General features: G+C 38.7%; 1 protein-coding gene across 4 annotated transcripts in view; it reads left to right on the forward strand.

Annotated features, from left to right (window-relative positions):
- STAB2 (stabilin 2) overlaps positions 1 to 17,235 on the forward strand; it is a 100,661-nt gene that overhangs the window by 58,536 nt on the left and 24,890 nt on the right. For all 4 annotated transcript variants that reach the window (XM_032220784.1, XM_032220786.1, XM_032220785.1 and 1 more), the window contains 16 exons: positions 63 to 258; positions 1,506 to 1,601; positions 2,866 to 2,911; positions 4,030 to 4,106; positions 5,557 to 5,682; positions 6,302 to 6,375; positions 7,533 to 7,604; positions 8,641 to 8,760; positions 9,679 to 9,726; positions 10,891 to 10,974; positions 11,258 to 11,404; positions 12,556 to 12,696; positions 13,887 to 13,946; positions 14,717 to 14,893; positions 15,021 to 15,113; positions 15,902 to 16,048. In XM_032220784.1, coding sequence (XP_032076675.1) covers positions 63 to 258; positions 1,506 to 1,601; positions 2,866 to 2,911; positions 4,030 to 4,106; positions 5,557 to 5,682; positions 6,302 to 6,375; positions 7,533 to 7,604; positions 8,641 to 8,760; positions 9,679 to 9,726; positions 10,891 to 10,974; positions 11,258 to 11,404; positions 12,556 to 12,696; positions 13,887 to 13,946; positions 14,717 to 14,893; positions 15,021 to 15,113; positions 15,902 to 16,048 — 1,704 coding nt within the window. The remainder of the gene's footprint in view (positions 1 to 62; positions 259 to 1,505; positions 1,602 to 2,865; positions 2,912 to 4,029; positions 4,107 to 5,556; positions 5,683 to 6,301; positions 6,376 to 7,532; positions 7,605 to 8,640; positions 8,761 to 9,678; positions 9,727 to 10,890; positions 10,975 to 11,257; positions 11,405 to 12,555; positions 12,697 to 13,886; positions 13,947 to 14,716; positions 14,894 to 15,020; positions 15,114 to 15,901; positions 16,049 to 17,235) is intronic.

Below are 17,235 nucleotides of genomic sequence, written 5' to 3' on the forward strand. Positions count from 1 at the left end.
GGTTTTCTTCCTTTCCAAGGATTTCAATTGCAGAAGCCCTAATGTCTTGATTTCTTTTTTAGACTAGAGAATGTTGTGCAGGCTTTTATGGCCCACAATGTGAGTCTTGCCCAGGATTATCTGGAAAAATATGTTTTGGCAATGGGATTTGCTTGGATGGCGTCAACGGCACTGGGTCTTGCCAATGTGAAAAAGGATTCAAGGGAGTGGCCTGTGAGCAATGTTCTGAAGGCAAATATGGCACAAACTGTGACCAAGGTACTTCTGGTTTCAGAACCATTTACTTTGCAAAGTTTCCAAGTAATTGTCAAGTACTATTATAGTCACAGATATCATGAATTATGCTATACCAATCTTTTCACTTTTGTTTCTTGTGGATCACATTGAATTTCAGAGGGATTTCCTTGGAGTGCAATTTAGTAGATACATAAGCATCCAAGTGGCTGAAGTGCTTATCGGTGAATAATCAAACATTTTATCAAACTTTTGCTTAATTTTATGTTCTAATGTTTTACATTTTCCTATTTTATTTTATTTTATTTTCAATTAAAGTTTTTAATTAGTTTATCAAAGTATAAAATACAAAGAAAAAAATATGGAAAAGTAAGAAGAGAGGAAGGGAAAAAGAGAGGTATAGTGTAAAGGGAGAAAAAAGAAAAAAAAGCACCAACTTCTGACTCTCACTGACACAGTCAAAAGTAACAACATTACAACTACAATTTTATTTTCCTACTTTATTTTTCATGGCAATTCATATTTCTGAATAATGGTATTGTTCATTGTCCATATGCTTCCCAACTGCATCTATTGTTTTTGTTTGGTAAATAGATACTTCTTTTTGTATCTATCTGTTGTACCCTTCCATGTGTACTTAGAAGCAACTTAGAACTGAGGAGAAATTTCCTGACAGTTAGAACAATTAATCAGTGGAACAACTTGCCTCCAGAAGTTGTGAATGCTCCAACACTGGAAGTCTTTAAGAAGATGTTAGATATCCATTTGTCTGGCGTGGTGTAGTGTTTCCTGCCTAAGCAGGGGGTTGGACTAGAAGACCTCCAAGGTCCCTTCCAACTCTGTTATTCTATTCTATTCTAAATGAATCAACATTTAATAAATATGAAAATCCACTCTACCATTTGTACTAGATGTTGACCAACTGTATGTAAAATAGCTTGCTAGATCTCAGTGATTTCCACAAGACAACCAGCTATAATCCTTCAGACTTCATTTCAGGGCTCAGGTTTTGAAAAGAAAGAAACAGCTCCATTGTTCTCACCATGTTATGTGTGCTACACTTGTAATATTACAGTTTAGGCACTTTTTAGTGAATGTAGACAAAGGTATAGCTGATGCAATTGCAAACCAGACATAAATTGTCATGTTAAAATATGTCACTAAATTGAATCGCAAAAGCTTGGAAGAGATTAAAGGAGAGTGGATGGCATGCTAGTGATTCCTACTGTTTTATGAGCTATTCAGAATTAAAACCACTCCTTTGTTTTTAGACTGTGCCTGCACCAATGGGAGGTGCAACAGTGGTATTAAAGGAGACGGGACCTGTGAATGTGATGTTGGTTGGAGAGGTGTCAAATGTGACAGTGGTAAGTTGATTGCTGCATCCTATTTCAGAGTTAAAAGTAGTAATGGTGTCATCAGCAGCTCTGGCCAAGCCTCTCTGACCAAGAAAGTTCATTCTCTGTATAATATGCAGGACTGTTGTGGCTTGTCGGCTGCCAGCAGAGCTAGCAGCAGAGCCAGAGGAGGAAGAGGTTGAGGGAGAGCATGGGCCTTCCATCCTCCCCCAGAGGCATCTGTATCTTCAGGGCCTGCGCTGAGTGAGAGGGAGGAACAGATGGGGCCCATCCCAGCTGCGTGTATGCATAGAGATGAAAGGAGAGGAGAGCAAAGGAAAGCAATAGGCTGGCTCTCAGGGAAAAGTAGATGTAGCTGCTAGCTAGCCCAACCCTGGCTGGGAAATAAATAGTAGGGGTTTGAGAGTGGCCAGTTGTTCACAGACAACCGTTGGTTTTCTTGTATACAACAAGCAATTTGGATTCCTTGGCCAGAACCAGGTTTGTTAGGACTAATTATGTTTGTTTTTGTTTATTCACGTAAATAAAAAAACTGTTCTGGGCCTGTTTGGAAAAGGGATTTGTTTTACTGATGATTAAGTGGCTTATCATTACTTGTGAAGGCTGGGTCAGAACAATGTTTTGCTGCTGGAGGTCAAGGACCAGATAGGCCTCTTATGTTCCATCAACAGAAAGTAGCTGGTCTAGCAACTTACATTTACAATAATAAGGCATTTGAGGCAGAAAGATAGGTTGAGAAGACTATTCTTGATTCTGTTAGTAAAGAGGAAAACATCTGGGGATGGTTCAAAAGAAACAACGTGATTTGTTTCTTTCTTCTCTCGTGTCTCTTATCATTATGCTGTATCTCAGAGGCCTTCAAACTTGGCAACTTTAAGACTTGTGGACTTCAACTCCTATGTGGCTGGAGAATTCTGGGAGTTGAAACCCACAGTCTTATAGTTGCCAAGTTTGGGGACCCCTGCTGTATCTCCTGGAGTTTTTGTTAAAGATTTTGCTTAGAAAAGGAACGTGTACATGGGGAAAAGTGCTGTGTTTATTAGCAAATTCTAGACAGAGTTTGTTCTAACAGCAAAAAGGTGGCATTTGAACCAGAATACCAGAGTAAGCGCAGGAATGAAGAAACATTTAAACCCACCTCAATTTGAATGTGATATCGTCCAGGGAAATCTGTGCATTTAGGTGAGCTCTACACATAGATTTCAGCTCAACAAAATAAAGGGGAGAACTGTATAGAATATTGACTCACAAAAACATTTTTTCTCTTCTCCAGAAATCAGAGATGATAAGTGCAACAATACCTGCCACACCAGTGCCAAGTATGTATTGCATCCAACTAGTTATTGACCCCATATTATTCTTTACTTGATCCTGACTATAACCCTAATGTTTTCTCTAATTGTAAATTTTAACTTCAAATGATATGCAATCAGAGGCAGTTTGGGGTATTTGTTATTGCTTTGGAATAGAAACTGGGGGACCATGAGTTCCACTCCTGCCTTAGGCACAACGCCAACTGGACCAGTACCTCTCTCTTAGATCCAGGAGAGATAGAAAAGAAAAGAAAAGAATAGGATAGGATAGGATAGGATAGGATAGAATAGAATAGAATAGAATAGAATAGAATAGAATAGAATAGAACAGAACAGAACAGAACAGAACAGAACAGAATAACAGAGTTGGAAGAGACCTTGGAGGTCTTCTGGTCCAACCCCCTGCTTAGGCAGGAAACCCTACACCACTTCAGACAAATGGTTATCCAACACCTTCTTAAAACCTTCCAGTGTTGGGGCATTCACAACTTCTCGATGCAAGTTGTTCCACTGATTAATTGTTCTAACTGTCAGGAAATTTCTCCTCAGTTCTAAAGTTGCTTCTCTCCTTGATTAGTTTCCACCCATTGCTTCTTGTCCAGCCTTCGGGTGCTTTGGAGAATAGCTTGACTCCCTCTTCTTTGTGGCAACCCCTGAGATGGCAAACCACTTCTGAAAAACCTTGCTAAGACAACTGCAGGGACTTGATCTTGCAATTGCAAGTGATTAAATGGGTCATGCATTTTTTTATTTTTCCCTTTGTACTTGCCCTTGACTTCCATCACTCTGTGACTTCTCTTTCTCCCAATCCAATGCAAGAGACTGACACTTATAAATGTCTTTAGAAATTAAACCAACATCCACAGGCTGCTCAGGCTGCAGACTGAATATAATCAGTGTGGCAGAGAACTGTTTTTAATAGTGAAAACATTTTGTATTTTTCATTTGCAAAAGTTAATATTTAAATAAATGCGCACCGCATCTACTTAAAATTTAGCAGACTTTTATTATGACTCTGATCAATGAAGTGAGTTTATTTGATGCCACTTATCTTGGGTTTTCCAAGCATGCCATTTCTTTTTTATCAATTGCAAATTATAATCTTTCTTGATTTTCTATTTTAGCTGTTTTCTTAATCCTATTGGTCCACCATATTGCAAGTGTGCAGCTGGGTTTAAAGGGAATGGTACATATTGTTCGGGTAAGTGTGATTTATTCTGTTCATGCAATTTTTGACATGCTCAAAAATCTGATCTAGCAAGAGGTGGAATTAATATCTTATAATGAGTTACATTAAAAATATTAATTTCTAATGTATTTTTTTTATTTAAGCTTTGAAAAATACTAATTTATTAATATTCGGCCAAAGAAAACATTGTTAGCTAGAAGATATTGGAGAATGTTTACTCTCTGGCAATTAATTGTAAATCAATTAGAAGTCCTGAGAAGAAGACCCTTTAAAAAAATCTAAAGTTGATGGTATTTAGTCAGTGGCAGTCCTTTCAGGACCTTGGACAGATTCCTGGAAACAATTACCTTGTCCAGCAATCCTGAAATATTTTGTGATTTTTGTATTCCTCTCGGTTTCTCTTCCACCAAACAAGAAAAAAATTGAAAAACACTCTTTTGAGTTAAGTCAGGTTTTGATTACTTTACCTTAGCAGCATTGTATTTAGCCCTGAGATTTAAAGGCAGTATCACATCCAGGTATTGACCAAGTTCAACTTACTTTTTTTTTTCAAGAATAGCCTAGACTAGCTAGTCATATCCATATGCCAAAAAGTTGAAGAGTCATAATGGGATTTATTATAAAAATCTAGTAATGTCATATGAAGCCTAAGTATGTTGTCTCTTGCTACCATATTTCCCCTAAATTAAGACCTAACCAGAAAATAAGACCTAGCATGATTTTTCAGAATGCTTGTAATATAAGCCCTACCCCAAAAATAAGCCCTAGTTAAGATTGTCAGCCAGACGGACATATTTAGTATGTCCATTGCAACAAAAAATAAGACATCACCCAGAAATAAGCCCTAATACATCTTTTGGAGCAAAAATTAATATAAGACTTGGTCTTATTTTTAGGGAAATACAGTAGATATAAATTGAAGGGTTGCATTCTTTCTGTAATATCTGTGTTTTTGCAATTATGCAAGTAGAGGAACCAATAAAGGAAACAATAGGCATCTTTACAGACAACCAATCCCACATCTTATTTCCTGAGAGAGGGATTCCTGCTGTAGCTAATTCATTTGTCTCTTAAACGTGTATTATTTTTAAATCTACACAGCTTAAAATGAATTCTTTGCCCACCCAGAGGGATCCCATCTAACACCTCTCAATAAACTTGCCCTTTCAGGTCTCCTGTCAATTAGCTTTCCTATATAGATAACATTCCACAATTTCTGGGATATCCTGATTGGTTAAGAAATGGCCAGCCAGTCTATAGCAACATTTATTTTAGGTATATACATAAGGAATCAAACAAGCCCATGTCCACATTTATATAACAGAGGTACCTTATACTTCCTATGCAGACATTTTTTGATAAAATTAAATTTAAATTTGACCTATTTAAACTTGCTTTGAAATAAAGGAATTTAAGTGGTGTAACCTTTGAAACATAACTTCAATTCTGCATGGTCTTTCAGCTATTAATGCATGTGAGAACAACAATGGAGGTTGTTCTACCAAAGCAGAATGTAGACGTACCACTCCAGGAAAACGAGTGTGTGTTTGCAGGACAGGTTACTCTGGAGATGGAATTGCCTGCTTTGGTAAGTGCTTGTTCTATTTTGCACTTTTCCAAGACCTGAATTTACTCCATCTGATTAACATGACAATGTCTGTCCCTCCCTCCCCATCTTTTTACAATTAGCAACTCCTCTGCAAATATCTCGTTGTAGTTTTTGTTAACTGAAATTGAAACTTATAAGTTAAAGTGACAGAAACACATATTTATGTTGATCAGCTGGAGTCATATAAATTGGCAAAATCACTTTTTATCAGTAAATATGCTATGTGCTATGCAATCTCTTTATTGCACATATTTACTTATAGAGAGATATATACATATGCATATACAGACATGGTACTTATGAGCCAGCTATATCTAAATCTAAGTGATTCATAGTGCTTTTACAGCCTTATCTAAGAGGTTTACAGTCAGCCTATTGCCCCCAACAAACTGGGTCCTCGTATTACTCACCTCAGAAGAATGGAAGGCTGAGTCAACCTTGAGCCGGTGAGATTTGAACTGCCAAACAGCAGCTAGCAGTCAACTGAAGTAGCCTGCAGTACTGCACTCTAACCATTGCGCCACCTTGGCTCTTAATCTCTTAATCTAAATTTCATAAAAGTTAAATGTTTTTTTTCCTTTTTATTTTTTCCATAAAGAAATTAACCCCTGCCTGGAGAATAATGGAGGATGTGCTAAAAATGCAGAGTGCATTCACACTGGACCCAACAAGGTAAAACAGTATTTCCATTTTATATTAATTGTGCATTATACTCCATGTAGTAATAAGTGTCACTCTGTGAGTGAGATGGACGGTCTTCAAATCTGATGTACAAATAAATAAAATATAAAATAGTGGCAAATCACAGGCTACAATATAATTCAATGCAACTCAACTGAGGTAGGGCACTTATTCATTTCGCCTGGTGTTCTTGCTTATGATTGACAGAGCTTCCATATCTTTTCATGCTGACAGCTTGTTTGCTTCTAGATCTGACTGGAAATATCAAAAACTATGCCTAGGATCATATAAGAAATGATGAATAAAGAAATATGATACCAAAATATATGATTTGTGCTGAACTACTGTAGGTGGACTACAAGGGATGTGGTGGCTCAGTGGCTAAGACGCTGAGCTTGTTGATCAGAAAGGTCAGCAGTTCGGCAGTTCAAATCCCTAGCAACGCGTAATGGAGTGAGCTCCCTGTTACTTGTCCCAGCTTCTGCCTACCAAGCAGTTCAAAAGCATGTAAAAATGCAAGTAGAAAAATAGGAACCACCTTTGGTGGGAAGGGAACAGCGTTCTGTGTCCCTTCGACATTTAGTCCTACTGGCCACATGACCACGGAGATGTCTTCGGACAGCGCTGGCTCTTCGGTTTTGAAACTGAGATAAGCACTGCCTCCTAGAGTTGGGAACAACTAGCACATATGTGTGAGGGGAACCTTTACCTTTAGGTGGACTACACAAATACATAACTAGTAGGCCAGATCAGTGGAACCACTACTGCTGGTTCGCTTGTAGGTGCACTGTGCAAAAATACAAATTGTTCTGCACATGCAGAACATGTGAATGTGCCGAAGCAAAAACAAGATGGCGGACCCTACGGCACCACCCAAAGAACCGGTTTAGGGTGTGGCAGGCCTGGGTTGCTGGTTCCAATGACCCAGACCACCAAACCACTACCAGTTCGGCCAAACAGATATAATTTAATCATTTGGAGCTCTGAATGATTTCATGAGTAAGGAAAAAAACTGAAAACAAATCACAGAGTCTTAACGCCCAAGAGAAACCAAACAGGAGAAAGTTGTCAAAGGACTTCCAAAGATCAGGAAATAAAATGCTATCCTTCTCCATATTTTAACCTGGATTATTTCCTTATTCTGACAGGCAACATGTAACTGTTTCACTGGATATTCTGGAGATGGGAAAACATGCACTTACATCAGTCCCTGTACACTGGTGAGTCTAGACTTTGGCGACCCCTGTCCTTCATACCCGTCCTTCACAGTTCAAGCAACAATCTCTATTACAAATCAAGAACTGACAGCTTTTTTTAGCTCCTAAACTTCTCCTTATACAAACTGTAAGGAGAAGTGAGAAATCCTGCTGAATTTACCGTATTTTCACCCATATAACCCGCGGGTTATATGCGGTTTTTACATGCACAGCACCCCCTGCGGGTTATATGCGTGGGCGAGGTATGCGGAAAATATTTTACACGATCGGAGCCTTGCACAGGCTTCTTTCTCCGTTTCTTCCCCCACCCCGATCTCAGCTGTTTCCTTCTCCTCCGTTCCTTTCCTCTTCCCCAGCTTGCGCAGGCTTCTTTCTCCGTTTCTTCCCCCACCCCCATCTCAGCTGTTTCCTTCTCCTCCGTTCCTTTCCTCTTCCCCAGCTTGCGCAGGCTTCTTTCTCCGTTTCTTCCCCCCCCCCATCTCAGCTGTTTCCTTCTCCTCCGTTCCTTTCCTCTTCCCCAGCTTGCGCAGGCTTCTTTCTCCGTTTCTTTCCCCCCCTGGTACTCGAGCTCCAGTTAAGATTCACTAAGATAAGGTCAGGAATTTGATTCTGATGCTAATGCAACTGAAATGAATTGTCTTACTGACTTTTTTTTTACTTTTTAGAGTGCTACAACTTCATTTTAATTTTTCCCCCATCATGCTTTTCTTAATCAAAACAATTCCACAGGGGGGCACACTATACACTGGAGAAACTTCCAGCTGAAATGTTCTCGTCTAAACATTCCTCCTGCAAGCTGCTCTGTGCTTTGTTCTGCTTTCCCCCAGCCCTTATTTCAAATTTGTTTTCCTGCTGCCTCCCTGTTTGCTTGATGATGAAGGGATCCCTAAAGGGTTTGAAGGAAGGATCCAGCCCTTGCTTTTTCTACGATTCTCTCCTTTGCATCCTTCATTTCTTAGTTTATTCAGTGAACTTTGTACTGAAATTTATTGAGATGAAGTATATTTTAGCTAATGTTCCTTGCTTATCTTTTTATCAGAATAATGGTGGATGTGGAGAAAATGCCATTTGCAATGATACGTTACCGTCAGAAAGGATTTGCAGCTGTAAACCCAATTTCATTGGAGATGGGTTTCTTTGCCGAGGTAGCATCTCACTGGTGAGATATCTTCCCTGCTGCTTATTTGAGATCAGTTTTTGTGCTCAGTACCAACAGGCCAAATTACACCAGAGTATGGGTGAGATAGCACATGAAAGCATATTAGCAATTGACCAGTTATAATTACGCCCCTAGAGAGCACCTAAGTCAAGATCTTGGAGCCCAAATCTATAGATCCAGGGATGCTCTAAATGAGAAAAGTTGAGGACAATTACAAGTTGGCTTGATATCAGCCTGCATGGGCAAATGGAAACCATGGTTGCTATTTATCTATTTATTTTCAAAAATATTTTATGACCAAAAGATGTCTTTAATTTTTAGTATGCTTTTCTAATGCAAATAATCCTCATCCCCATGTTTAAGAAACACTAGAAGCATTGGATTTCAATATACTTAAATAATAAAATTGCATGCACACAGGGATAACTATGAATTTTGTTGATGTAATGTAATACAGTAGGGGTGTCAAACTCACATCGTCACATTGTCGTCATGTGACTTATCGCAACTTTTTTTTCTCTTTTGCTAAACTGGTGGTGGGGGTGGCCAGCACATGACGCATGCGAGCCATAAATTTGACACCCCTGTAATATAGTAATGGGATGCCAGAGGAGTAATGTTAGCTAAGTTCTTCATAACCCAGCGCAACAAAGCCATCTAGAAGGTTTATTAAAACCATTGTATCCATGGCCTAGCCTTTTCTAGCAAGTAACTGGGTTACCTAGCAGTACTTTATACCCAAGAAGCCTTAAGACATCTTAATCCATAGAGAGACCTAAAACATTAGTTTCTAGTTCAGAACATAACTCAGATCTAGCTGTTTCTGACTTCAATGTAGAAATAATTGTATATATTTACATGTTCAGTGTTACTGGGTACCATTTTATTATTTTAATTTTTTTATTATTATTATTACAGGAACTTGCAAAGGAGTTCAATACTACTCGGTTTAATGGGAAGCTAATGGTAAGAAAGTCATAGGCCAGTGATGGCGAACCTTATGGCATGCATACCAGAGGCGGCACTCAGATCCCTCTCTATTGGCATGTGTGCAGTTGCCCCAACCCAGCTCCATTGCATTTCTCCCACAGGAGGGAGGGAGGGAAAGGGAGAGCGGGGGAGAGAGAGGGAAAGAGAGAGAAAGAGAGAGAAGGAGAGAAAGAGAGAGGGAGAAAGAGAGAGAGGGAGGAAAAGAGAGTAATGATATTACAACAGTGTTTCTTTTTTATTGTTGCTAAATGTAATATTTCAAAAGCAGGGGGAAAATGAAGGGGCATAAAAGTACATCTATCACGTTTTTCTTAGAACAATTAGCTGAACTCTGTCTTGTTTATCATTGTTTTAGGTAGTAAAACCTCATTATTCAGGCTAAATAGCCATGTTGGCACTTTGTAATAAATAAGTGGGGTTTTTTTATTGAAAAGTTTTAATAAATTTTACAAATATTTCCACTTTCCCTTCCCTCCCTCCACCCGCACCCTACCCCCATCCAACCCTCCCTCTCCCCAACTTCCCAGAGCAAAATACAGAGTATAAACAGTTAACAATCATACACTAACATAAGCTAACTGACTATAGCTTCCTACCTCCCTCTTGTACTTTAATTCCCCTTTTATTAAGCTAAATTTAGATAAGTTATAACATTCCTTGTTCATTCATAAGCTAATTGAAATTTCTTAGTACGATATTTATTTTGAATGTAGTCAATCCATCTTCTCCATTCCAGCTTGTATTTCTCATCTGAATGGTCCTTCAAATATGCTGAAATTTTGGCCATCTCTGCTAAGTTTATTACTTTTAACATCCATTCTTGAATCGTAGGCAATTCTTCCTTCTTCCAGTACTGCGCCACCAACAATCTTGCTGCCGTTGTTAAGTTCAGAATCAAATTAGTCTCTATAACTGTACAATCTGTAATTATAAGTGGGTTTTGGGTTGAAGTTTGGGCGCTTGGTTTCTAAAAGGTTCGCCATCACTGTCATAGGCCATCCCTTCCCAGTGTCGTGAATTGCAGAAGGCTTTTTTAAGAATATTTTTTTTTCAGATTCAATAGCCTTTTGAGAGATATAAAGGTACCTAAAATACTGTCTATATTGACTGAAATGTGCATTTTGTTTTTCACTAATATAGGATGCTTCGCTCAGAGATATTACAGGAACGGGCCCTTTCACTGTTTTTGCACCGACAAATGAAGCTGTTCTAACTGAATTGCAAGTAAGTATACAAAAGCATTTTGATGTTCGATGGGACATTCAGCACAGTTCAGTGGTCATGAATTTTGCAGTCTCTTTCTATGAAGCTGCTTCCAATAGGTTTCAATTCAATCTCTGCAGGAGAGTCCAATGTGAAATGCTAGTCGCTCATTTAGAATCACTTAGGAAAGTTCTATGAGTTTAGATCACAATCATATAATGGCAAAGTCAAAATATAATTGTTCATTCTTTGCTTTCTGCCACTTTCAATACAGTAAATCATTTTTGAACAATTCTTTTTCAAGATCTCCAATTGGGTTTCCAAAGGTGTGTTGCCCCAGATTCTGCGTTATCATATTGTATCATGTGCAGGATTGCTGTATAATGATCTGACTTCAGATAAAACTGTCATCACGCTCCAAGGAGAACCACTCAAGATCACATTTGCACAGGTAACTAATTTTCATCAACTGGGGGTTTAGCTACACCTTCATTGGACTTTCCAGGGATAAGATGCAATATTGAAATTATTACAAGTAAAATTAGGAACTTGAAATTAGGGTTTATTGCTTGCAGATACCAGAGAAATATCATGAAAGCGTGCAAAGGGGAAAGGATCTGATCCTTTCTGGATAGAATTGTGCAGTTTTTGATCTGCTAAATCTTCTGAAACACCTAAATTCCTATAATTCTAATAGCAACAGCATTTAGACTTATATACCGCTTTACAGCCTTCTCTAAGCAGTTTACAGTCAGCATATTGCTCCAACAAACTGGGTCCTTATTTTACCCACCTCGCAAGGATGGGAGGCTGAGTCATCCTTGAGCCTGATGAGATTCGAATTGCCAATTTGCAGGCAGCCTGCAGTCAGCAGAAGTAGCCTGCAGTACTGCACTCTAACCACTGTGCCACCATGGCTCAATACTAAATACTAATACTAAAATGTTGGATCACCATCCCACTCTCCTATATTGGCTTTGGGAATATTTTGGGAGTTTTTAAATGCAGACACTTCCCTGAATAGTATGATGTTAAGTTGCCTCTTCTAAGGAGTCATAATCCACAGATCTCTTCTCACATCCTCTACCTGCAATCGATGTTTACACTTTAGATGCAAGAACAGCTCCTGTGCATTTAAAGTGAGCCCATTCAATACAGCAACACTTGCTCAAATGTGTAATCCTGCTTGTAATGAATGCTATGTTCACTTGCTCTTTCCTCTTGGCAAGCATGCTGAGCAGCACTGTACATAGCAATAGATATATACCGCTTCATAGGGCTTTCAGCCCTCTCTAAGCGGTTTACAGAGTCAGCATATCGTCCCCACAGTCTGGGTCCTCATTTCACCCACCTTGGAAGGATGGAAGGCTGAGTCAACCCTGAGCCAGTGAGATTTGAACCGCTGAACTACAGATAACAGTCAGCTGAAGTGGCCTGCAGTACTGCACTCTACCCACTGCGCCACTTGGCTCTTTCAGTACATAGCACTGAAAGGAAAAGTGGTTTCTCCTTTAATTGTTTAATCAGCAATAAAACTGTTTACATCGCTTTATTTCAGCATTGCAGCAAAGCTGTTATTTCATACTGTACTTTTTTTTTTAGAACACGGTCTTTTTGAATGGCAAAGCAAAGATATTGGCCAGTGATATAATCACCACCAATGGAGTAATCCATATCATAGATAAGGTCCTGGCTCCACAGAAGACTCAAGAATTTCCTTTGGGAAAAGGAAAACCAGTAAAGGTGCGCTCCATATGCCTTGAATTTTTCAACTAATTAAAAGCTGCTGGGTTGTGGATCACAATATTGTTTGCTGCTAACAAATGAACCTGTTGGAATAGAATGAAAATGTTAATTAAGTAATATGGAAAATGAATTTTGAAAAAAGCTTCCTCAAGAAAACACTGATAAACTATCAGTTTGTGCCATAGGACAACTATATAAAACACAAACATATATTTGCTGCTTACACACACACATGTACATATTATTTATTTTATTTCATTCATTCATCAAATTTATACACTGTCTTTTTATGTACATTAATCAGCAAAAGGTTGAGTTAGAATCACATGCCTTGAGAGAAAAAGACATCAGGTAATCCAGATGATAAACCAGGATGTTCAATAACAAAGATTACCATTCATAGTTTGTGTAACCAATGCAGTCACAAACAAAAATGCTGTGCATATTAAAGCCCATGGATTGTTATAACCTAACTACTGAAACTGTGGGTTAAGAAACACACACAAACACACACACCCCAGGCCAATATTTCTTCATCTAGCATTCTGGATCTCAGTGGCATAATGGAACTCACAAGACATGACAGTGAGAATCTTTCTTCATTGTCAGCCTCTAACAACTTCTATTTTCACTGTGGTAGAGGTAATATAAACTATCAAGATAAATAGGCAGTGCAGAAGCTCCAGATAAAATCAAGAACAGTTTGATGCTGGTAGAAAAAGATATGCCTTCACAGCCTCTTGGCTTCAAAAATCAACTCCTGTTTTCATTAAAATGCAACCCACTGCATCAGTTAGGACTGTATGTTGTTTTTATTCAATCACTAACTTGTGTCTGACTCTTTATGACTCCATGGACTATAACACGGCAGGCTCTCCTGTCCTCCATTGTCTCCCCAAGTTAGGACTATGTATTAGAATTGTTTCTACATATTATTCTCAGAACAAGTAAGGTAGTACAGTATGCATATTCCATTCCTTCCCTTGGGAATCTGGAAAAGCAACTATTCCCATTTTCCATTTCTGTTAGAATACATAATGAAGCACCTACAACCAAAAATATTTCCTGTGACATATTTCTGAAAGCAGCGTTGCATTTTTTTTTCATAGTGTGCTGATGATATTTCTCAACAAATATTTCTATTTCCTATATATGTAAATTGAGCCAAGTATTTCTTTTCTTCCTAGGAAAACCTCAAAACTGTCGCAGCAAGCAATGAATACATCATGTTCTACAACCTAATAGAAGTAAGTCTACATCAGGGGCAGGGGTGGGTTCCTGCCAGTTTTAAATTCTTCTATAGAAGAGGTTCCACAAATCTACAGTGCCATTTAGAACCGGTTCCAGCTCCCTCCCCCCGCCCATCCGCACATCAAGATGAAGAGCGAGAGGAGGAATTCTGGGAGTTGAAGTCCACAAGTCTTAAAGCTGTCAAGTTTGAACAGCCCCGAATTTTTTTTTTCATTGTCAGCCCACCCAGTCACATGGCCGGCAAGCCACTCCCACCCAGTCACATGGCCAGCAAGCCACTCCCACCCAGTCATTTGGCCAGCAAGCCACTCCCACAAAGCAGGCCACACTTACAGAAGAGGTTCTAAAAAAATTTGAAACCCACCATTGATCAGGGGTGTCAAACTCAATTTCATGCAGGGTTGTGTTTACCTCGGGAGGAGGAGGAATGGGTGTTTGTGGCCTCCCTGGGCTCCATTTTTGATGGCAGAGGCACCACAGGTCGGTCCTTCACTGTTTCTTAGGGCGAGCCCGCAGGCTACATCTAAGCATCCTGCATGCTGGATATAGCCCACAGACCTTGAGTTTGACACCTGGTCTACATGGTTGACTTAGAGTTCAAAATCATAATTCCACTTAAATCAATTGGTAGTCTGCATGGTGGATATGCCTTAATTGACTGTAGATGTCAAAACGAACCACATTCATTTTTTCACTGTTTGCTTGCTAGATGACATGCAAATTGTTTTGAGAAACAAAATCAGATTTCTTCTTTATCCTCTTGTAGAAGTCAGGACTGATAAATCTTATTAATGATCCTCTTCATCAGCCAGTCACTTTGTTCTGGCCCACTGACAAAGTAATCAGAGCTCTGCCAAAGGAACAGCAAGACGAACTATTCAAAATGTCAAACAAAGAGAAACTGCTACAATACTTGAAATTCCATGTTATTGGGAATGCTAAGGTAAGGCGTTCTAAGGTCTCAATTTATAAAATTTACAAATTTATTTCTAAATTTATAAAATGGGCACAATAGAACTTCTCTATTCTAAACTTGAATTTCCTCCATCTTTTCCCTGTGTCTTCCACAGATTTTAGCTTATGCCCTTCCAAGCTCAGATTCACTGAAAACACTTCAAGGTTCAGATCTGAGTGTGAAATGTGGTGATGATGACACCAATACTGTGAGTATTTATCATTTTTAAATAAATCGATCAGAGATGGTTGCAAATCCTGCTATTGGTTTGCTCATGATCATGTGCGATGCTTCTGTGCATGCACAGAAGCATCCCGGTGGGTAGGCGGAGCCTACCATCACCACCACCGGTTCACCCAATTCAACACCTCTGAAGTTGATCCATATTTTTTATTATGCTAACCATTGTACAGCATCATAAATAAATGAGAGTTTCAAATAAGTAGAAAGGACAATCAAATATTTTCATTTACATTTAGCAGCATGAAGGAAAAAATAGAGACCAACATATTTTGACATAAATGTGACTTACTACATTTTTTACCAGCATTTACTTCCAGTAGAGAACAATGGATTCGCTTAATGACCATGGTATTCACTTTACGATCATGGTAGTCCTTTAATGATCACTGCAATACAGATCATAAAACTGCGTTCAATCACATGATAATCTTCTTTATGACCATCATGCTTTATGACCCTAATGGGCAGGTTCTATTATATGGTAGTTGTTAAATCGAGGAAAACTGATTTCTTATTCTCGATATTTCTTACTCCTTTTTGGTGCTTAACATAATGTTATTGAAAACAGAATTGTATGATGAAATATGTATATATAAGTTTTCTACCATAAGCCATGCTGGCTAAGATTATGGAAGTTTTATCCAGAAGTAAGAAAAGTACCAGGTTTATGACTAGTTTAATCTTTTTCCCTTTTCCCCTAACCATGTCATATATTTTTTCTTAATATCAACATGAATTTATATCTATTTTTAGGGTGAATTGTTCCTTAATGAAAGGAGATGCAAGATAATACAAAGGCAGCTAGAGTTTGATGATGGCATTGCTTATGGGATTGATTGCATGTTAACTGATCCCTCCCTTGGTGGTCGTTGTGACACTTTTATGACAACTGAATTTCCGGTCAGTTTTTCTAATGAAATGTTGTTGCCATTCCAGATATCACATGAATCTAATGCAGTTGCTTGCTTGCTTGCTATCCATCCATCCATCCATCCACCCATCCTGCCCCAGAACCAATACTCCAAATCTGAAAGTATTTTTTTAAATTTAACAATTATTCAAAAAGAGATTATTAGTCTTGTACAAATATAAGTGTAAAATGTAACAATCAAAATGAAGATAATAATATCAACATTGTGTGATTGGCACTTATTTCAGTAGCTGCCCTATTATTTCTGGAACACCCTATGTATGTATAAACACATATTCATGCTTATCTATTTATTACTCATGGAGGTGTGGGAATTATTAGATTATATTTTATATATTCTTCTTTAATTAAAATATTTAGTACCCTCTATTGCCCAATGTTTAATATTGGCTATCTCTACTGCCTCTTAGAAAAAATCCAAAATGAATCTCCTTTCCCACAGGAAGCATTCTTCACAATTAATTCTACAAGCTTATTACAAATTTATCTGGACTCTTTATCCGCTTATAACTTTCTGAAATTAAAGTCTTAATTACTTTTGTGCTGTTTATTTTTTTTAAGTTCATAAGAGCTTGTAGTTAAAATTTTCTTTCATTAAGGATTGTAGGGAGAACTTGCCTGGTGTTTCCAGACTTGGTGATCCAAAAGTAGTTATAATAGTTAAAAAGCAGCAAACAAGCAATTTCCAGATGTAATTACACAAGGAAGCATGCAAATTTAGTCTCCGTTTAAAGGCACCAATTGCAGTTTCAGCAAGATGGCCATGTAGGGATGGGATTGGAAAAATGTTCGCAACCGGTTCTCTGGCCAGTTGCTGGGTGGGCCTGGCCATGGGGACATGGCCTAGTTGGCTTCTTGCACCATGGTGGCGGGAGAGGCATTTTTGCCTCCCCCTCCAGCTCCGGAGGTCCTCTAGAGGCCCATTTCCAGACTTCCTGTAGTTCTTTTTTTTTTTTTTTTGCCCTCCCCAGGCTTCAGAGGCTTTTTCGAGCCTCCAGGAGGGTGAAAATGGCTTCCTCCAGGTTCTGGAGGCTCTCTAAATGCCGCAAACAGGCCCGTTCTCAGATTTCCGGTATTTCCTATAGGCCAATTTTTTGCCATCCCAGAGCCCCTGCACAGGCCCTGCACTTACCTGGCATGATGAACAGGCTGTGTG

This window comes from Thamnophis elegans, chromosome 7, assembly GCF_009769535.1.
Source record: "Thamnophis elegans isolate rThaEle1 chromosome 7, rThaEle1.pri, whole genome shotgun sequence".
Lineage (NCBI taxonomy): Eukaryota > Metazoa > Chordata > Lepidosauria > Squamata > Colubridae > Thamnophis > Thamnophis elegans.